The 23,071-nt window shown below is 43.6% G+C and overlaps 1 protein-coding gene across 1 annotated transcript in view; it reads left to right on the top strand.

Moving 5' to 3' along the window:
• The window catches only part of ARHGEF9 (Cdc42 guanine nucleotide exchange factor 9), a 154,680-nt gene that overhangs the window by 32,976 nt on the left and 98,633 nt on the right, over window positions 1–23,071 (top strand). The window contains exon 2 of the mRNA XM_070951729.1: window positions 21,081–21,260. Coding sequence (XP_070807830.1) covers window positions 21,135–21,260 — 126 coding nt within the window. The 5' untranslated portion in view covers window positions 21,081–21,134. The remainder of the gene's footprint in view (window positions 1–21,080; window positions 21,261–23,071) is intronic.

Genomic DNA, 23,071 nt, shown 5'->3' with positions numbered 1-23,071 from the left:
CCCTTTCCCTCCCTCTTTCCTTCCTTCTCCCTCTTTCCCTCCCTCCCTCCCTCCCTCCCTCCTTCCTTCCTTCCTTCCTTCCTCTCTCTCTCCTTCCTTCCTTCCTTCCTTCCTTCCTTCCTTCCTTCCTTCCTTCCTTCCTTCCTTCCTTTTTCAGAGCTCACAACAACTAATTTAATTAATTTAATTTAATTTATTGCATTTCTATGCTGCCCAACTCCCAAGGGACTCTGGACAGCTTACAGCAAAAATAATGCGAACAATGAACAGGAAAATTATTTAAAAACATTATAAAAATATTTTAAAAATATTAAAAACCCATGCACACCATTCATGGCTGGATCTCGCAAGATTGCAACAGTGAGATCAACGGCCCCAGGTCTGCCGGAACAGCCAGGTGTTCACCACTTTCCGGAAGGCCAATAGGGTGGGGAAGGTCTGGACTTCAGGAGGTAATTGGTTCCAGAGAGCCGGGGCAACCACAGAGAAGGCCCTCCCCCGCGGGCCCGCCAGCCGGCATTGTTTAGCTGACGGGACCCGGAGGAGACCAACTCTGTGGGATCTTACCGGTCGCTGGGAGCTATGTGGTAGAAGACAATCTCAAACTAGCTTAACAAGCCCAGTGCCTTGGGTGAAATGTGGTTAAATCTAGGCCATCTCCAAGCCTGCTTCTAAATACCCAACAGGCAGTGCCTCCACATTCCCTGGGGCTTCAGGGATGGTGTTGAAATAGTAGCATGACATCCCAGTGTGTTCCCTAAATAGAAGACCAGATCTGTAAGGGCTGAGGAAGAAACCAGGCTGCAAGATGCCCCCACCCCCACCCCGCCACTCCAGAGAGGAGAGTGAAAAGAGTTCCATTCCATCAGGGAGGATTTTTTCCCCAGTCATTTTTTAAAAGAAAGATCTTTTTTAAAACCATGTAACCATTCATTTTGGAAAGAGCTTATAACAGCCAGTGATTTTATGGCAACTTCTGTTTTGTATAATTGTTCATAAATTGTCCTGCAATTTTTTCTCATGCAAATCACCCAGCTTTCATTTTTAACAGGTCCTTTTCTATGCTACAAGCTGTTAAAATGGAGCTTTTCCCTAAATAATTTTTTTAAAAATATACTGTAACTACTGCTTTTTATATACAACTCATAGGAACAATTCTTTCTTTTTTTAAATTGAAAAAAGGACAGAATCTAGTACTGTAGATGTGTAACACAAGAATTCAACTTCAGGCTGGTTGAAATAGAATGTCCAAATTTACTTGCAGAATATCCATTCCATTTCATCCACCCACCCATCCATCCATCCATCCATCCATCCATCCATCCATCCATCCATGCCTTCCAGTGGTGAAACCTGAACCAGTTTGCCACCGGTTCGCTGGCTGCACATGTGCAGTGTGCAGTGCACACCAAACATGCACTATGTGCATGCACATGCACGGTGCATGCTAAATGCGTGCTGTGTGCACATGCTTCATGCTAAACGTGCTTTGTGCGGAAAAAAGCTTGGGAAGCTAAATAGAACAGCAAGGGGGGGGGAACAGCTGTGCCACGCGATTTAGATTCACTAGAAAGCAGGATTTCCTGCTTTCTAGCGATTTTAAATCACGCGGCACAGCTGATCATTGGAAATACCGGTTCAGAGGAACCAGTAGCTTTTTTTTTACTATCGGTTCGCCTGAACCGGTGCGAACCAGTAGCATTTCACCACTGATGCCATCCATCCATCCATCCATCCATCATCCGTCCAACCCATCTATCCATCCATCATCCATCTACCACTTCATACTGAGGTTCATTTATGAATGGTAAAGCCTTTGTTTTCAAGTACCCCTTTTCAAAGCTGTCATTTCCAGTATTAATTAGCTGCTCTCTAAGCTTTTCTGAGCTTTGCCAATTTCCTCCATCTTGGAACATCTTAAAATTTCTAATGTGATCACCAAATGATGTTTGATCCACAGTCATAGGGTAATTGCTAAGTTTTGTATATGCTTGCCCATAAAAAAGGAGGTCAGCTCTTCAGAATCAGGACTGTTGTGTTAAACCCAACAAACAGAAATATTTGGAAGAAAAAATCCTTTCCTTATAAGCTGACAGTCTATGGAGATTCTCAGGCATCAAGGTCATGGTTGTACCAAAGGTGCTTTTTCAAAAACATTTCACTTCTCATCCAAGAAGCTTCTTCAGTTCTGAACTTCTGAAGAACCAAAGAAGCTTTTTGGTTGAGAAGCAAAATGTCCAGTTGCCTTTTGAAAAGCACCTTTGGGATAAGCTGACAACTTCAATTTCAGGCATTTGAGTGTGTAAATGTTTTAAAAATGAAAAAGGCAAAGCTATTGCATCGGGAAAGTTTTTAAATTCTCACGTCTTCTTGGTACAATTGAAGCTGAAAACAGGGAAAAGAGAATTCAACTTGCCCATCATTAATGATGATGCAGGCAGTCAAAAGGTCTGATTTATTAAAACTCTGTTTGGAAACCATAACCATGCAGGCATACAGACTAACATTGAGAATGGCCACTAGCCCAGTCTTCTTTGAAGGCCAGCTGAAGGGACTTCATTTCCCAGAATTCTCAAGCCAGCACATTTGCTAAGACTTTTGAACATTAAAATCTAATTTTCTCAGCTTTTAAATTTAACTCAATTTTCAGGTGTGCAGACTGGTGTTTCTAAACTTTGCAACTTAGGATGTGTGGACTGCAATTCTTAGAATTCCCCAGCCAGCAATGGGGAAATCTGGGAGTTGAAGTCCACCTCTCTTAAAGTTGCTAAGGTTGAGAAAAACATCAGTCTGAACACATGAAAATTGAGAGAAATTGAAAGCTCAGTTAGAAAGATTTTGATTTGTGATTCCTAATTTGCTCTCCCTGGTCAAGCTGAGGTGTGCAACCCAACAGCCTGACACTTCAGCCTTTGCTACTTTGAAAAATCACCAAGTGCAAATGGAACGGGGAAGGGAAGAAGGATGAGGCTCAGTTGTTCCTCTGTACATTTAATTGAATAAAGGATGAACTTCCTGGCCTCAGACAGCATTTTAAGAGGAGTAAAGAAATTACTTAGCAATAGAATTTGGGTGAAAGTTAATAGCTGATCCTCTGTATTGTGTTGCACATTGAATATACGAGTTTTAATGGGCCACTTTTATTTTTCAAACATGCCAATCAGCCAGAGATCAAAGAAAGCAAAACATATTAATTCAGGAGTAGTGCAGATAACAAAATAGCGTTATTTTCTCCCCTGAAAAAAGTCTTCTTATAATTTATATGCATTTGATATATTCACACCATACGATGCATATAGAATTTGATTGCAAAGAGCTTGGAGCAAATCTTAGCCTCCAAGGGCCCTTAGAGTTTCCATTTTATGGCTCTGAAGAGGGTGTTTACATCAGATCACTGGAATTCAGTAGCAAAAGTTCTAAGCTTGGAGGACACCACTTGCTGCTTCTTTACTCTCCACTTGAAAGGATGCCCAGTAGAAGCTCCACAAGGTTTCTTAATACACCTGTTAACATTTCTTAAACTTCTCTTAAGACAAATTAAAAAGAAAAATTCTGGAAACTTTCAGCCATGGCTTCTCTAGTTACCAGAATAACAGAGTTGGAAGGGACCTTGGAGGTCTTCTAGTCCAACTTCCTGCTTGAGTAGGAGAGTCTATACCAGGGCTGTAAAACTCCCAGCCCGCGGGCCACATGCGTCACATGCTGACCACCCCCACGCCCGGTTTACTGAAGGGGAAAAAAGTCCCGATAGGTCACGTGACACCGCCGTGACAACATGAGTTTGACATCCCTGGTCTACATTCCAGACAAACAGCTGTCCAGTCTCTTCTTAAAAGCCTCCAGTGATGGAGCACCCATAACTTCTGGAGGCAAGCCGTTCCACTGATTAATTGTTTGTAGGAAATTTCTCTTTAGTTCCAGGTGGAATCTCTCCTTGATTAATTTCCATCCATTGTTTCTTGTCTTGCTTTTTGGTGCTTCATTTATTTATTTACCGGGTCCAGAACATCTTACATTAAAAAGAGAATGTATATTTAAAACCAATATAACCATCTAAACAAAGAAAACTTTCTATAACTATTACAAATGGAAACAATTTAACCCAGAGGGAATTTAAAACATTTATGAGACATTATATAACATTTGAGGCCCAGAAATTAGCAGTCTAAATAGTTTTATCATTGGGCAGGAAAAAAATTATCCATTTTACATGGTCCATCAAGATTATGGGATATGAATAAATGTTCAGGACTCTGCAATTCCCCATATTTGCAGTTTCCATCTCCTGTGATACTGTCCCATGTCTTCAGGTTCTTCTCTAGTGACAGCACCAAACCCCTGGATGTGCTCTCTCTGTCCTCTCAAAACCCAAACTGCAATGATTAAAAGAACCCCCAAAACTAGTGGGGTTCCCAAGTTGAAAACATTTACTTCTGCCTGCATCAGAGGTAGCATTCATTGCTTATCTTCTTCACTAGGGTCAGGAAAATGACCATAAGACAGTTAGGTGGCCTAGAATGTAACATGGACTCATTTATCTTTATGAAAATAAGCAAAAATGGAGGATTGCCATGAAAGTCCATTGGAAAGGATGAAAATTTAAGGGAGTATTGTCCTTAAGTATTAAACCCTCATGAAGAATTACATTCTTGACAGAGTTTAACTCTTTTTAAGAAAGCAATTACTTTTTCCAATATGGTGTCCTTGTAGAATCTCAGGTGAATACCTTGCAGCTGGAGGCTAGGTTATTCCAAATTTTTACATCTCTTTTCCCTCTATCTCTACATACTATTTGATTACTATATCATACATATATATGTATATGTGTGTGTGTCATGTGTCTATAACTATCTTCTGTTTGTCTATCAACTATCTATCATGTAGATTATCTATCTATCTATCTATCTATCTATCTATCTATCTATCTATCTATCTATCTATCTATCTATCTGATACTATGAACTGTTATATAAATTATGATCATCTCCATCATAGGCATTTGAGTTGAGGTAAGGGTAGTTTACTACCAGTTTTGATCAGGAGTTGGATTTGAAAAAATATGTGGAGCAATGACTGAAAATGACCAGAGTAGACTTCTTAAAATTCCTGCCTTTGTTTATTTGTGAAAGCTAGTCAAGCCTGCACACATTTAGTAGGTAATCACTCTGAATCCCTGCTCTTCTGTTCTTTACTCTTTTCCTCTTCATTTTCCCCCTTCTTGTGAATCACAAAATAGATTGTATTAATCGCCCACCCAAGGTGATTGCTAATATCTGCTTTTTTTGCATCGGGAAGAATGAGTTCTTTGCATATTAATTATCCACAAAAAAGCAGCAAATAAAACATTTCCCCTTTTCACACACATTTCTAAAGTACTGGGATCCACTTGGTCATAAAATAATAAAATTGAAAGGTACCTTAGAAGTCATCTAGTCTGATGCATCGGATTCACTAAAGCCCCCCTGAACCTCTTTGAATATCTTCAGCAAAAGGGATCTCAGCACTTCATGTGGTAGCCTGTTCCGGTGGTGAATGCCTCATAGAAATCCAGCTTTAGTGACTTCTGCTTCCAAATTGAGACGAGAACCTGCTAGTTCACAGAGTCCTAAACAGGTTAGGAAGCTCCTTGTCAGATGCTAAGTTGAACTTGGAAAATGAAAAATTTTATGGGAAAATGAGATGAAAGTCAGGAGTAAAATGCTGACTGAGTGGAATCAGAGACTGCAGGTTGCAAATTCCAGTTCTGAGTTTCCACCCCATCTTCTTGCAGGCAGAAAAGCAATTAAGGGGAAATTTCCTGACAGTGAGAACAATGAATCAGTGGAATAGCTTGCCTCCAGAAGTTATGGGTGCTCCATCACTGGAGATTTTCAAGAAGAGACTGGACAACCATTTGCTGAAATGGTATAGGCTCTCCTTCTTAAACAGGGCATTGAACTAGAAGACCTCCAAGGTGCCTTCCAACCCTATTATTCTATGATCTACCGGTAACTGTCCAGAGTTTCCTTGTAGGCAGAAAAGCAATTGTTGTTGTTGTTAGTTGCAAAGTCGTGTCCGACCCATCGCAACTCCATGGACAACGTTCCTCCAGGCCTTCCTGTCCTCTAACATCCCCCGGGGACCATTTAAGCGCACGCCTACTGCTTCAGTGACTCCATCCAGCCACCTCGTTCTCTGCCGTCCCCTTCTTCTGTTGCCCTCAATCTTTCCCAGCATTAGGCTCTTCTCCAGTGAGTCCTTCCTTCTCATTAGATGGCCAAAGTATTTGAGTTTCATCTTCAGGATCTGGCCTTCTAAAGAGCAGTCAAGGTTCATCTCCTCTAGGACTGATTGGTTTGATCGCCTTGTAGTCCAAGGGACTCGCAGGAGTCTTCTCCAGCACCATAGTTCAAAGGCCTCAATTCTTTGGCGCTCAGCTTTCTTATGGTCCAACTTTCACAGCCATACATTGCAACTGGGAAAACCATAGCCTTGACTATACATACTTTTGTTGGCAGGGTGAGGTCTCTGCTTTTTAGTATGCTGTCTAGATTTACCATAGCTTTCCTCCCCAGGAGCAAGCGTCTTTTAATTTCTTGACTGCAGTCCCAATATGCGGAGATCTTGGAGCCCAAGAAAATAAAATTGGTCACTACCACCATTTCTTCCCCATCTATTTGCCATGAATTGAGAGGGCCGGATGCCATGATCTTAATTTTCTTAATGTTGAGTTTCAAGCCAACTTTTGCACTCTCCTTCTTCACCTGCATTAAGAGGCTCTTTGGTTCCTCTTCGCTTTCTGCCATTAGAGTGGTATCATCTGCATATCTGAGGTGGTTGATATTTCTCCCGGCAATCTTAATTCCAACTTTTGATTCATAGAAAAGCAATACTATGGATTAAAACTGCCAAATGCAATTGTCACCTTGCTTCCCTGGGAAGAGGTCTTTGCAAATGATGCAGTTGCTTTCATGCTAGAAAACAGCTCTCTAGGGGTCTGTGCCCATTTGTAGCGGACAGACAGCAGGCTGGGTTTCCCCACTGAAAGTAAATCAAAATTGTTTGGGTGAGTGGCAGTTGTGAGTTTCCAGCACTACAGTAAGATGATTAAAATATGATGGCATGAACTGAGGACTGGGAAATTTGGCAAAAGCAGAAATGCTATACAGGGAGTCCCCAACGTACGACCACAATTGAACCCAACATTTATGTTGCTAAGTGAAAAATTTGTTAGGTGAGTTTTGCCCCATGTTACAACTTTTCTTGCCATATTTGTTAAGCAAATCACTGCAGTTGTTAAGTTAGTAACATGGTTGTTAAGGGAATCTGGTTTCCCTGTTGACTTTGCTGGTCAAAGTGTTGCCAAAGAGGAACACGTGACCCCAGGACACTGCAACCATCATAAATATGAGTCAGTTGTCAAGCATTTTAATTTTGATCACATGATCGCAGGGATGCTACAATGGTCATAAGTGTGAAAAATGGTCATAAGTCACTTTTTCAGTGCTGTTGTAAATTTGAACGGTCACTAAGAGAACTGTCCAGCCTCTCCTACCATGCTTCCCCTCCCATTTTTGGAGGGATAAATGTGTTGAGATAAGCCTCAGTTCACATGTCTTTCAAACCAGGCTGGGCTTCCTGGGACCTCAAATACTGGGAAAACACTTTGTCAAAGTTTTTTTCTGGGGTGCACTTTGGCTGCCCAGTGTAATTTCAAGACTGATTGTCCCCATCTGAGTACTAACCAAACCTCCATCTGTTTAGTTTTTTTGATATCTGCCAAGGTTAGCTAGCCACCATAGGCAAACCTAAAATCCATAGGCAAAGGGAAAATTAGATAATTCTAAAATCTCCCTCAACTACTGATGATTTCATGATCGTGTCCAGTTCTCTGACCTTGAATTCTCTGGAGGTCTTCCATCTACATTCACGGAACATACCTAATTATTATTGCAATTATTATTATAATGTGTGTGCTGCCTAACTCCCGATGAGTCTGCATGGCTACAGATTAAAAACATTTAAATCAAGAAAGAATAAAACAATAGACAAAAATAAAGATCAAGATGAGAAGGGTGACAAAAAATACCCATTCAGGAACAAACAAAATAAACCCACATAATCCAAAGCAGGGGCTAAAATCAATTTTTCATATTTTCCAATTTTGAGCAAAATGTCCAAGAAGTGGTTTCTAGATAGAAAACTAGATAAATTCTTCTCTTTAATTAAAACAGTTTCACCATCTCTGCCAACTCCCTCTCTTTTGCCATCCAATCTTAAAGTCATTTCTGATCAATAAGCACATTGGTTGACATTAATTTCCAGCATAAGGCTCACTCTATTTTCTCCTCATTTTCCTTACTTCTCTAGAGAAGAAAATCAGTCTGGTGTTCTGCAACCACTTGGATTTCATTTCCCATCATCCCCAGTGGCGAGGTATTATGAGGGCTGTAGCCCAAACTATCCACAGGGCCCGTTTGGAAATGCCTGCATCTCTGTTTCAATTGATTTGTTGGCGACTTTTCTCTTTGTCTGGGTGATGACTTGTTCTTGTCATTTATTTTGTATTGCTCTGACATTTTTTTGGCCTCCACTGTCTGAAATTGGTCTCTGGTTCAACCTGTAACTGTTCCTTTGTGGTCAGGGCTATTTGTCTGTCAATTCAAACCTCACTTTCTGAGATTTTTCTACCTTTGGTACAAACTCCCCAGTTCTGGGGCTCCTTAGCTGCACATCTTCCTTCTTGGAATGGAGGAGATAGTTAAGAGGAGGTGCAGAAGAAGGAGAAGAACGGTGGGGCCCTTGGTGCTCTCTGAGCTTGGTGGTTTTCTTGCAGATGTTTTATTATCCAAACTAGATAACATCAACAGTGCTAGATGTGATAGCACTGATGTTGTTAGCTAGTTTGGGTAATGAAATGTCTGCAAGAAAACCACCAAGCTCAGAGGGCACCAAGGACCTTCATTTCCACCCTACACTACAAATATTCTCCTTTATTTATACATTTCCTTTCTTCAGAGTCTTTCCACTTGCTTTTCTCTCAGCTGGTCTCCTTCACCTCCCCAGTATGAGGCTCACTGTAGGCCTTTTCTTTTCCCCACAAGTCACTTCATTTATTCCCCTAGACCTGTTTGCTTATTGATTTTTAAATTTATTTTTGGAACCCTCTTTAGCTGAAGTTCTTCATGTGGTTTTCAGAAAAAGCAGTCAGCCAAAAAAAACCACAAGATTCAAATGGGACTCAGGAAGACAGCATTACAATGCCAATGTAAAATTGCACCTGTCCCCAAGCTTTAGCAGAAATTAGCAGGATTCCACTGGATTTTCTAGGGAAGGATGTAAACTCCAGCAGAACAAAGCAGCAATCCAGAGCAGGATCTCAGAATTGCAGGACCAGTAAGATCTGGGGATCTTTTGAAAGTCAAAGCCACCATTTTGAACGGCCTTGGGTGAGACCAGCAGAACCCCTTCAAAAACTGCTAAGAATTCTGAAATCCAGTAAAAGGAGCCTTAGTTGCATATAAACAGTTTGAGTTGAGTTTATATTCCATTAAGTCAAAATGTTTCATTCTCCTGCCTTTGTCTTGGATCCTGATCTGACCTGTTTGAAGGAAGGGCCTATAACAGTGGTGGTGAAGTGGTTCGGGAATAACGAGAGGCACAAGCAAGCAAGTGACAACAGCTCTTTAATATACAGTGAGACTTCAGCAAAAACTCAGAGGCTGCAGCCCTCCTTATATACAATTCAGGAGGGACTGTCAGCCAATCAGAAACTTAGGCAGGTTTGAAATTCCCGCTGAAAAGTATCAATACATAACACCCTTCCCCTCCCAGAAGGCACTAACATTCAAATATTTACATAAGTACACACAAAATCTCGCAGGTGCCCAGGCCGAGTTCTCGTCCTAGTTGACCTGCGCAGTTCAGTGTTTGGTGGGGCGTCGAGCTGGTCGGAGGGACTTTCTGTCTCTCCTGGCTCCGCCAATGGAACCTCCTGGATTTTGTCCGGGGCGTGGTTATCCCCGGCTGGGAGTGGCGACTCGCTGGGGCAGCGCTGGAACCAGGGCTTGTCAGCTAAGTATTCTCGCGAACCCGGGCTTGAGTTAGCTGTTTTGGGAAAGTTGTAGTTAGGCTCGGAGATATCTAAATTGATGTTTGCTTCGCCGACTATTCTTTTTTTGAGTTGGTCTATGTGGCGCTTCCAGAGTCTGTCTACTCGTACGTCTACCGTATAGGATTTTGGGCCTGTTATGCCCACAATGGTCCCTGCAACCCATAGCGGTCCGCTGGCGTAATTTCGGGCGAACACTAGGGACCCGACCTGGAACTGTCTAAGTCCAGTGGTCTCTCCCTTGAAATTTTCGTGCGAATAATTTGGGTGAAGCCTGTCTAACACGCACCGAAGCTTCCTGCCCATGAGGAGCTCGGCTGGGCTTCTTCCCGTGGCCATGCATGGTGTGGCATGCTGGACAGCTAAGAATTGGTCTATTCTGGCCTGCCAGTCCCCGTTATCTAGCCTGGACAATGCTTCTTTGGCCGTTCTTACGAAACGTTCGGCCAATCCGTTAGAAGCCGGATGGAACGGGGCCGATAGGGCATGGCGAATGCCCAGTCCGGCCAAGTAGCCCTCAAACAGGGTTGCCATGAATTGAGGGCCGTTATCGGATACCAGAGTATCCGGCAGGCCGTGGGTGGCAAACAGCTTCCTCAGGACCTTGATGACTGCTTCGGCTTTGGTTGAGGGCATTAAGATTATTTCGAGCCATTTTGAATAGGCATCGACTACGATTAAAAATGTTTGCCCGTGAAAGGGGCCGGCAAAATCAATGTGGATCCTCCCCCATGGCCCTTTTGGTTTTTCCCACTCTCGGATGGGCGCTACCGGGGGATCGGGACGTGACTCCTGGCAGGGTCTGCACTTCCCCACCCACTCGGAGATAACTTGGTCCATGTTGGGCCACCAAACATAACTGCGGGCTAAGCTTTTCATTCTGACAATGCCCGGATGCCCTTCGTTCAATAATTCTAAGACTCTAGTTCTTAGTTTTGTTGGTACTACCACCCTGTCACCCCACAACAAACAACCCCCTTGCATAAAAAGTTTGTTACGTTTGTTAACATAAGCTTGGTATTCCCCCCCGTCCACTTTAACCGGCCACCCCTTAAGGACCCAACCCATTACAGTGCGAATGACTGGGTCTCTAGCCGAGGTTTTCGCCAACTCGCAAGAGGAGATAGATCCCAAAGTCAAAGTGTCCAGTAGAAGAACGGGGGCTTCTGGCGTGGGGTTGGCAAGTAGATCAGGTAGGGAGCAGCGGCTGAGGGCATCCGCGTGGCCCAAAGTCCGTCCGGGTCGATGGACAAGCTGATACGAGTAGGCCGACAGAAAAATGGCCCATCTGGTCAAACATGGGGAAAGAGCAGCGGGGGTGGCCTGCCAAAAGTCCCAGCAAGGGCTGGTGGTCAGTCACAAGTTCGAATTGTCGGCCATAGAGGTATTCGTGGAACTTTTTAACCCCCGCAATTGCAGCCAGAGCCTCTCTGTCCAACTGACTATAGTTTCGCTCTGCGCTTGACAGGGTGCGAGAGTAAAACGCAATTGGCGCCTCTAGGCCATTCGGCAGTCTATGGCCTAGGACGGCACCAACTCCTACGGGGGAGGCGTCACAAACCAATACAAGCGGTAGCGCTGCGTTGTATTGGATTAAGAAACTGTCTTCAGATAGAAGTCTCTTTACTGCCTCAAAAGCGGCTGCTTGTGGTTTCCCCCAGACCCATGGTACATTCTTCCCCAATAGTTTGTGTAGGGGATCTGCGACGGTGGCCTTGTCTTTCAGGAACATTGAGTAAAAATTGAGCAGTCCAAGGAAGGCTTGGAGCTCCGCTTTGGTCTTGGGGGCAGGTGCGCTCTTAATAGCTCTCACCTTGCTTTCGGTAGGGTGGATGCCTGTGCCGTCCACCCTGTACCCCAGAAATTCAACGGAGGGGACAGCAATCATGCACTTATTTTTCTTCAATTTGAGTCCCGCTTCTCTAAATCTAGAAAGGACGTTCCTTACTCTGTCCCCTAGCTGACGTTCGTCCTGAGCGCTGACTAGAACATCGTCAAAATAGGGCACCACCCCGGGGAGCCCTTGCAGAAGGCGCTCCATGGTGCTTTGAAATAGGCCGGGTGCGACGCTCACCCCAAACTGGAGCCTGGTGCATTTGAATGCACCCCTATGAGTTACAATTGTTTGCGCTTCTGCCGTGGCGTCGTCAACTGGTAATTGTTGATAGGCTTGAGCCAGGTCTAATTTGGCAAAAAAATTTCCGGGCCCCAGGGAGTGTAGTAGATGATGCACGATCAGCACCGGATAGGCGCTCGGCTGCAAAGCCTTGTTGATCGTGCACGTGTAGTCGGCGCAAATCCTAATTGAGCCGTCAGACTTTACTGGGGTCACAATAGGGGTTTCCCACTTTGCATGGTCAACGGGAACCAACACCCCTTGTTTAATTAATTTGTCCAGTTCCGCATCGATCTTTGGTTTCAATGCGAAAGGCACCCGTCTGGCCTTGAGTCTTATTTGGGCTACATTGGGGTCTAAATTAAGGGAGATAGGGGTCCCCACATACTTGCCCAACGTGTCCCCGAAAACGTCCTGGAACTCGGTCAGAAGACTGTCCTTTAGTGATGGCTTGGACATCTGGTGGACGCCGGTGAAACCCATACCGAGGGCTCGGAACCACCCCATGCCTAGAAGGCTAGGCAGCTGCTTCGTGACGATGGTCAGCGGCAGGTCTTTTTCGTAGTCTCCGTAGGTGACTCGGAACGCGCGCACGCCTTCGAGGGGCACCCGGTTCCCCTGGTAGTCTAGGATGCGCAGTCGTTGTTTGGACAGCTGGTCCTTCCGGAACGACGGCAGGAGGGTCTTTAGGGTCACCCATGACATTATAGAGAGAGCTGATCCGGTGTCGATCTCCATCGAGCATGGCTTGCCGTTGATTTCGACCACCGTGCTGACTTTGTCCTCAATCGCCGTGCTGGCCTGGTCTATGTGTATGCTGTGGCCATCTCGCGGTTCAAATTCGCACCGTTTTTTCGCGCCGCCATCTCTCATTGGATGCTTCTGGCGCGTCGATTCTGGTTGGCTGCGGCGTTCACGTGGTTGGTGTTTTTTGGGCAGAATGGCTCTACAGACTCGCACCAAGTGCCCTTTTTTCTCGCAACGCCTGCAAATAGCCTCTTTGTATTTGCAGGACAGTCTATCATGGTGCCCGCTGGGGACAGCTTCGCCGGGGGCTGCCTGTGTCTTTTCTCTGGTGCTCCGTTCGGAAGATGTCCTCATCTGACTCGGACTCCGAGCTGGATCCAGCGTCTTCCCTGTGCACCGGGGCAGACTTGGGACTGTCTTTGCTGGCCAGCGGACGCTGCAGCGTTTCTGCGGCTTTTGTGGAGGCTTCATGAGCCCTGGCCTCGTCTAGGGCTCCAGCAAGTGTTAAATCAGGCTTGGTGAGCAGGCGCCGTTGTAGCCTAATGTCCCGAACGCCACAGATTAGTTGCTCAAGCAACGCATCGTCCAAGTCCCTATAGTCGCAATGAGTTGCGGCTTTTCTCAGGCTGGCCATGTACGCGCTGACCGGTTCTCCCTCTCGTTGAATGCACTGTCTGAGTTGGTATCGTTGCACGAACTTGGAGGGCACGGGAGCGTAGTGAGCCCGGAGCGTGGCCATCAGGGTGTCCCAGGAGACAGTCTGGACCGGCGTTGGCTCACACAGTGACTCTGCCATCTCGAACACGTCCGGTCCGCAGTGGCTTAGGAAGAGGGCTCTCTTCCAATTAGCGGAGAGCCCTTGCATGTCGCTGGCTTCGAGCGAGCATTCAAACCTTGTTAGGTATGAGACCCATTTTTCACGGGTCGGATCAAAAGGCTTGGGCGGAACGTAGGCAGACATGTTCGGTATGCCTCCTGTAGTTCGCCTCGTCGCCTAGCTGAAGCTCGTGGTCTCACTGGTTCGCTTCTTGTGACCTCAATCCCACCTTCGTCGCCAATGAAGTGGTTCGGGAATAACGAGAGGCACAAGCAAGCAAGTGACAACAGCTCTTTACTATACAGTGAGACTTCAACAAAAACTCAGAGGCTGCAGCCCTCCTTATATACAATTCAGGAGGGACTGTCAGCCAATCAGAAACTTAGGCAGGTTTGAAATTCCCGCTGAAAAGTATCAATACATAACAGGTGGGTTTCAAATTTTTTTACTACCGGTTCTGTGGGCATGGCATGGCTTGGTGGGCATGGCTTGGTGGGTGTGGCAAGGGAAGGATACTGTAAAATCTCCATTCCCACCCCACTTCAGGGGAAGGTTACTGCAAAATCCCCATTTCCTCCCGATCAGATGGGACTTGGGAGGCAGAGAATAGATGGGGGCGGGGCCAGTCAGAACTTTTACTACCGGTTCTCCGAACTACTTAAAATTTCCGCTACCGGTTCTCCAGAACTGGTCAGAACCTGCTGAAACCCACCTCTGGCCTACAACCCTAGCTTCTAATGTCATATTTTAAGTTTTCTTGCCTTATTTTAAACTTTTATACTCAGGGTTTTTTATTTTTTTAAAAATGTTTTATATGTTTTTAACATTCTATTTGTATACTGCCCATGACTCTCAGTGAGGGAAATGGGCGGTTTCTAAATTCGATAATATAAAATTAATAAATAAAGTAAGTGCCAAATAGATGTGCCTCAAGCCTTGCAGAAGCTTCATGTCCTTCATGTCATTGCAATATAGTTGGGGGTGGGGGTGGGAGCAAAAAGAATATGATGCTACTGAAAATAATTTGATTTGCAAGGGAGGGTTGGTGGTAGAATCTCGAGATGCTCGTCTAAGAACTACAAGCTGAACCTCAAGGTCATATAGCTCTTTTGGATTGTGTGTAGCTCATCAGAATGACTGTTGTGCTCAGGATTTCTTTGTAAAGTTTTCCTTTTGCTCTTCGTACATCGATTTTGCTATTTTCAAGGAATTCAACCACCTTCCCTCAATCCTCCTGCGTTCAAAATAATGAAAGGATAGCGCCACAATTCAGCTTTCCCCCCAAACTTTCTATTTTGATGGACTCTCTGTAGACCAAGCACCCCCCAACCTTTGGGGCACCAGGGACCGGTTCCGTGGAGAAAGGGGCCATGGTTTTGCATTCTGCCTGCCCCCCGTGGATTTGTTTGCACAGCCCAGTGCCGGTCCAAGGATGGGGGGGAGGGGTTGGGGACCCCTGCCATAGATCATTCAATTATTTAGGAATAGGAGGGAATGAAGGCAGGACCGGTGTGAACAGAGACTCACCTGCTTTTAACATCAATATCAGACTTGCTTTCTTCAGTCTGGGTGGCGGTTGTGGTGGTGGTGGCAATTAATTGAAGATTTTTCCATATTCTGTCTAATCACCTAATCATCTCTTATCTTGAAAGTTATATCAAGAGGTAATAGCAGAGGTGAGATCACTTTGCCATCATGGAGCTGGTCAATAGCAATTAGATTTTTAGGATTACGAGTGGATTCAGTTAGCTGTTTACTTTGTTCTGCTTCTGATTTCATGCACAATCACCAATGAAAACCCTCTAAAATAGTCTAGAGGTGAAGGCAGTGGTCATCAGGTTAACTGGCATTAAAGGGGGACTAGACAAATTAATTGAAAATTGGGAAATTAATGGCAACTACCCTTGATAGTTGGTTTTGAGTCATAGGAAATAAGGCATAACTGCCTGGTTCTGGGCATTGGATGATCATCTAATGAAGAGAAGGACTAGTGGTGACATGATAACATCTTCCATCTTCTGTTATTCCAATATTTGAGAGGCTGCCACAAAGAAGAGGGGTTCCACCTATTCTCCAAAGCTCCTGATGGCAGGGCAAGAAGTAGCAGATGAAAGCTTATCAAAAACAGAGCCAACCTGGAACAAAGGAGACATTTACTATGAGTGAAAATAATTAATCAGTAAGAACAATGACTTCCAAAAGTTATGGGTACTCCATCAATGGAGGTTTTCAAGAGTAGACTGGACAGCCACCTGTCCAGGGCAGAGTCTCTTGCTTGAGCAGTGGTTTGGATTAGAAGATCTCCAAGGTCCCTTCCAACTCTGTTATTCTCTATTCTATTCTGTAACCCTTTGTCTTGAGCTTCCAGGATATATCATGTTGGCTGTTGTGGGACACAGAATCATAGAATAAAATAATTTTTGGTGTCTTCAGATGTTCTTAATCCCATTGCTTTTACACAAAAGGTTGGCATTCCAAACTACCTTTGCATTCCAAAGGTCCAAGATTCAATATCTAAATTTTAATATTTTTTATATTTATAATTGTTTTTATATCCATATTCTTTATTAGATTGTAAACCACTCAGAGTTGCCTCAAACCATGAGATGGGCAGCATAGACATTTAATAAATAATAAAGGTGGTGAGGCACCATCTTGATGTGGTTGTGAGATTTGTGTGCTCTAAGGAAGATGATGCCAGAGGTTCAACTATATTGGACAGGTCTTACCAGAGGAGCCAGACCAAGAGTCCCATAGCAATAGCAATAGCACTTGGATGTATATACCACTTCATAGTGCTTTTACAGCCCTCTCTAAGCAGTTTACAGAGTCAGCATTTTGCCCCCAACAATCTGGGTCCTCATTTTATTGACCTCAGAAGGATGGAAGGCTGAGTCAACCTTGAGCCCATCAGAATCAAACTCTTGGAGTGAGCAGTGAGTTAGCCTGCACTACTGCATTCTAACTACTGTGTCACCACTTTGTGACCATAGACAACACGGGAAGATGTAAATTGCAGAAACCCATATTGGCTCGGTTGTCACCCTGGTTAACAAGGACCACACTAGGTGTTGGAGTTTCTGGATGGTGACAAATGGGCTACAAGACTCAGGAGTGCTGGCTAAGCAACCAAGGCCAGCAGCTGTAGAACTGCTTACCCATCACAAATATACAGAGATTGAAAACATCCTGCAACAATCAACAACTGCCTATCCCAGGTTCTTCGGAAGGACTAGATAGGTTGATAAATATGCCAAATCTAGTCTAAACATCTGTCTGACTGTGTGATCAATCAACCATAATAAAATCTGTGGGAGAAAAGCATTTAGCATCAGGACTGTTTATTGAGTTAAGCTTGACTGGGATTGTCTTTCTAAACTGTGGCTTGTTGAATAGCAACTTGGATGATTCTGAAAAGCTAACATGCCCTTGGAATAGAACGACTTGCTGAGATGCATTAATCCAGCCAGTATAAAACAGCTTCAAGTACATGTGGGGAAAGTATTAAATTCATTTTCATTTAACAAAAATACATTCTGCCCTCAAGACCTTTGTATTCGATTCCTGCATTTTTAAATAGAATGGGGAGAAAGGGAGACTACAGACACAGAGAAGATCAGGATCTTCGGTAGCAATCTATCATTGTGGAGTGCATAACATAGTATAATGGCCTGATGTTTCAGGGGAATAATGTCGAGTTTAATGTTAGGAAAAATGTTGAGGAACAGCAACATTGGAAGTAATGACTCAGCAAAACTGCAGGCCTTCCTTCCTGGATGTGTTCAAGCTAAGGCTAGTCCAGTGTTTTTCAATCTTGGCAACTTGGATTGGTGGACTTTAACTCCCAGAATTCCCCAGGTATAATTGCAGGCTGGGGAATTGAAGTCCACACATCTTCAAGGGGCCCAGGTTGAGAAACATGGATGTAGAACAAGCTTGTGCCTGCTGAGGAAGAAGTTTCAAGTATCTTGATTGGGATGGAATAAAAGTGGACATGAGGTTGGCTGCCCCTATATCTCAGGTACTTTGAAAGCCAAGAAGGAGAAGGAATTGTGCAGGGATTCAGTTACTGCTGAGTATGAAATAATGCTATTGCAAAAACTTGCCAAGGTTGAACAACACTGGGTTAGACAGTCATCTGCTTTCAGGGATGCTTTTAATTTGGATTTCTGCACTGGGCATTGTCCCAATGGATCCCTCTCAACCAGATTCTATTATCTCTTCCCTACTGGGGTAGAAGGAGCCTTGTCTTTGATGCCCACATAACTGTTTTGCATTGTCCCCTAAGATGTAAAAAGCTGTTGAGTAATTAAGCACAAATGTCTTCCTCAACTCAAGCTTTCCCCTTAGCAGCTGGAGGCAAGATAGGGTAGAGTTGCAAAGCAAAAAGAGCAAGCGAGCGCCAGGGCAAAATATCTGCTAAATTATTGCTTTTCTGTCCTATTCTCACCACTGCCTCTTGCCAAGCCACAGAGGGAAGGGGGGGGGGGAAATGAAAAGGGAAGGTCAATCTGTAATCATTTCAAATAATAATTAAAAATAACCCATATGTTCTGAAAGGCCAAAGCAATTGAATTTCTCCATAGAGCGGTCTCAGAATAGCAATGGGGGAGATAAGCAGAAAGCGAGGTGGGACTGCCAAGGACAGTGGGGCAGAAGGGAACAGGGGAAATTAGTGGATTTTTTTTGTCAAATGGAAGGGTTTTTTGTCTTGACTGGTTGGATGCCCTTGAGTTGCCTGAGCTTGAGAGCAACAAGAAGTCTCACCCAGCATGGCTGGTGTCAGAGAGTAACAGAATAAAAGAGTTGGGAGGGATCTTGGAGGTCTTCTAGTCCAACTCCCTGCTCAGACAGGACACCTTTAACATTGCAGATAAATGGTTGTCCAGTCTCTTTTTTGAAAACCTCCAATGATGGAGCAGACACGACTTCTGCAGGCAAACTGTTCCACTAATAAATTGTTCTCTCTGTCAAGAAATGTCTCCTCAGTTCTAGATTGCTTCTCTCCTTGATTAGTTTCCTTATGTTGCTTCTTGTCCTGCCTTCAGGTGTTTTGGAGAATAGGTTGATCCCTCTTCTTTGTGGCAGCCTCTCAAATATTGGAACATTGCTATCATGTCTAGTCTGATGAAAAGTCCTTCTTTTCACTAGAGTAGACATACCTAGTTCCTGCAAGCATTCTTCATATGTTTTAGCCTCCAGTCCCCTAATCATCTTTACTGCTCTTCTCTGCACTCTTAGGGGGTTTGTTTCTAGATATTAGCCATATCTTGTGCATGCAGGGACACCCACACACACACCATGATTTCCCACACTGACAAGGAAAGCTTAAAGGAAACTGTAATCTGGTTCACCCTGAAGAACTGTCCCAAAGCTCCTTTCATTTAGCTTCAATTCAAGTCTCATTCCATTCTACTGTTCAGCATCCTTCCCCACCTATCACTTATTATTTATTCAGTTTTAAGGCTTCTCACTCCCTGAGTGATTTTTGGGTGGCTTACCAGAGGGTTAAAAGATCAAAACAGAACAACCATTTAAATCACAGCAGTCAAACAACTGCAGTAAAACAATCACACCGTGTAAAAACATTTTAGAAGATTCTCCTGGCTTGGTGCCTACTAGAAGAGCTAGATCTTTATAAAGCCTTTGTGAAGGTTGTTATCATTGTACTGAATCCTGTTCTCAAAGCTGACTGAGTGAAGGTCATCAATTTCCTCCAGGAACCTCTGGAGCTGCATCCAGATCTCTTGGGTGTCATGTCAACTGGTGGAACCATAGCTTAGTGGGAGTCCCATGTTTAACATGGCATCTTCACTTTAAAAGGACATTGCAATGAGTTGCTGGATGAAAAGTGATCCAATTCTGCTTTATGAGTGATGTTATACTTACAGGAGGATGGAAACCTAGTGAATAAGACGAGGCAAAGTAGGTGAAGGCTTCACCCACATATGGTTAAGCCATGTTTTCCTAGATTTCTGGAGAGAGGTCTAGTTTTTTCCTTTGCATTTTCTGAAATTTCCCTCCATTTTAGGACAGCCAAGATGTTAATTTCTGGGTTTTTCTGCCCCTTGCCACCAGATTTTAACGGAGGTGATTGGGTGTGGTAAGGAGGTTCTGGTCAAAGACAGAGCTCAAGACAGCCGTCCATGAACTGGATGGCCTGATGGTGCCTTCAGTGTCTCTAGATCCATGATGGTGTGAGTGTATGAAAGGAGGACCTGTAACAGTATATCTTACAGAAAACTCTTTCTTCTACCTGGTCCATCCACCTCAATGGTCTTTAACTAACGAAGGTGTGCAATTGAAAAGAGTCAAAATAATCCTGGAATGAAAATTAATGCTTCTATCTGACCACAGATTTCTCAGCTTTATTTAGAGGAACTGCTCCACACACAACCTCCATTAGCAAGCTTCAGCAATAATTCTGCATTTTAAGGTCCTCCTGCCTAAACTCCTCTTTTTAGCCTTTGGTTCTTCTCCTTTTTTTTAAAGCAATAAAAGCATCAGCAGCTTCTAGGGTCACGGCTGATAGAACTTGCTGAGGATGGTACTTGTGGAATTCCACTTGAGAGGCCTGACAGAGAACAAGGGAACAGAGCTTGTAAATAAGTAATGGGAACTTTTCCACGTAAGGATAGATGCTGAACATGTGACTTTTTGCATGTGTCTTCATTTTCAGCCTATAATGGCAGTCCTTGACTTATGACCACAACTGGGGCCAGATTTCTCATTTTCCAAGCAGGGCAGTTGTTACACACCCAACTTTACAATCTTTTTTGCCATCGTTGTTAAGCAAACCACTGCAGTTGTTAAGCAAATCTGGCTTCCCCCATTGACTTTGCTTGTTAGAAGCTCGCAGGGAAGGTTGCAGATGCTGATCACAAGACCTCCAGGACGTTGCAACCATTGTAAATGCATGCCGGTTATCAGGCGTCATAATTTTGATCCTGGGATATTGCAGTGGTTATAAGTCTGAGGATTGGTTGTAAATCCCTTTTTTTCAAAGCATTGTAATTTTGAACGTCTCTAAATGAATGGTTGTTAATTGAGGCCTGCCTTAGTCCGGCAGAGAAAATCCTATAAAAAGAAGATCTTCCCTGAAATGACTTGCATGGCATCATTTGGGTACAGAACTTCCCTGGCCAGGTGCTCCAAACTCCCATGTTTTTTCCAAAGGAAGGGACTGGCCTTCCCACCAGGTGCAAGGCGCATGGCTTCCTCATCCTCTCTGAACAGGGGTGGCGGGAGGAGGTGGCTTTCTCCCTGGGAGAAGAGAATGTGGCTGATGTGCCTTGTGTTTGTCTTTCAAGCTGATCAGTGGCGGTTCGATTGTCAGTGCCGAGGCAGTATGGGATCACGTCACCATGGCCAACCGGGAGTTGGCGTTTAAAGCGGGAGACGTTATCAAGGTGCTCGATGCCTCCAACAAGGACTGGTGGTGGGGACAGATCGATGATGAAGAGGGCTGGTTCCCAGCCAGCTTTGTAAGGGTGAGTAGCATCCGTTTTTCTCATTTTCCCCTCCTTGCTCCATCTAGCTGACTTCATCATAAGCAGGTGCGTCTGGGCCCGGAGTTGGTGGGGCCAGGCCAAATGGATCATTTTGGTCACCCCTTTGGATTGAGTGAGTGAGTGAGTGAGTGAATGAGTGTATGGCATATCATACATGGACTTGCAATATATATTACTAATTCCCCTAGATTAAAAAAAATGCAATAAAATATGAATGTTAAAAAGAATCTATGTTCAAATACTAATGTCTAGGGTCTAGGGGTGCAGTGCACCAGCTGCTGAGGGCATCTGAAGTTTTTTCCTGGATTGGATTCACACTTAGCAAAATCATAAATGTTGTGGTAGAGGTGTTATCACATCAGAGAAAACGGGGGATGACCCAGCAGCTTTTGAAAAAAATCAGATAAATTCAAGGGAAAGGCAAGATCCCCAAATGAGATGAAAGTGCAAAAGCTAAACATGAACCTCTATGTGTAGATGCAGTCTATCTTTGCATCAGCTGCCTTTGAAAAAAAGCATCATGATTTACTAAACTCAGGATCTGAACTGCCTTCTGGCTGACGCTGTGAGAAATCAGGTTATGAAATGAATGGATGTTTGGTCGCCTCCGTTATATTTTTCTTATGTTCTTATGTAATGGAGAAACTGGGCTATTTTCCGTTTTGCATCCATTTATTTAAAAGCATGCTCTGCCACATTTCTGTATTAAATCAAATAAATGAGAGATGTTTTCCCCAAACATGCAACTTTTGCATTTTATATTAATTTTCTTTTACAAAAAATTAAAACTCATTCTCTACGATTTCACTATAAATTTTGAACTTCAAAATTTTGGATGGCCAGCTTTAAGTTTCTGTAATAATGGAAAACAGAAGACATGAGACAAATTCTACCATTAGGGAATATACGATTTAAAATGTTCTGAGTAGATCTTTTAATTGTGGAATCTTTTCTTCTTGGAAATGTTGCAGAAATCTGTTTTCGTTTTGGCTTTTTTTTTTTTTTGCTGTTTTTTTTATCCAATCAGTGTTCTATTTTCCATTGGCTGCAAAATAATATTTGCAACAAATTCTAATATTTATTGTTCAAATGACTTTTTACTGCTTTGTTACATTTTTTTTTTAAAATGTGCTTCAATGGTTTCTAGGAAAACAGGCTTAAAACCACACATATTCTAGGGGTACAAATGGGTCTCCTCTGTGCCTAGCACTTTTGATCTACAAGTATTCATTCTGGATTCTGTTTCTCAGAGGGATAAAGAAAATTACAGGAAAAGGAAATAATAGGCACATACAGTCCACTGGTATTTAAACAAAGCTAGGAATAAAACTCAGTTGGGAATAAGATGCAAAATGTGACTTGTTTTGTGAATTTAAGAAGTTCTCTTTATAAGCCAACAGATTTTTCTAAACAGCTATTCTTCCAAGTTAATAGTTAGGAAGGGAAACAAAACCAGGAGACTTGCTGATTTTTTGAAATAGTCTCGCACTGATTATTCGAATGCTCTTATTTACTTAGCCAGTTATTTTCTCCTGGTTTAGAGGCAGCGCTTTAATAAATATTGTGGCCGATTGTGGGTAGCTAGCTGAAATCCTTATAGCTCAGTGTGAACTCACCAAATCTGGAATTTTGATCCCTGAGCCTTCTGGAGTAGAAAAAAATATTTCTCAAGAATCAACTTGGAAAATATTTCCTTAACTGAGAACCTGGAGACATGAGGTGAGACAGGAACACTAAGCCATAATATGAGAAGCTGCCTTGCCTCTCTAGGGATTTCATTTGTGTGAATT

Source organism: Pituophis catenifer, unplaced genomic scaffold (genome assembly GCF_029215685.1).
Source record: "Pituophis catenifer annectens isolate HBS135680 unplaced genomic scaffold, rPitCat1.0.hap2 SCAF_11, whole genome shotgun sequence".
Lineage (NCBI taxonomy): Eukaryota > Metazoa > Chordata > Lepidosauria > Squamata > Colubridae > Pituophis > Pituophis catenifer.
This window is presented reverse-complemented; position numbering and strand designations above follow the sequence as displayed.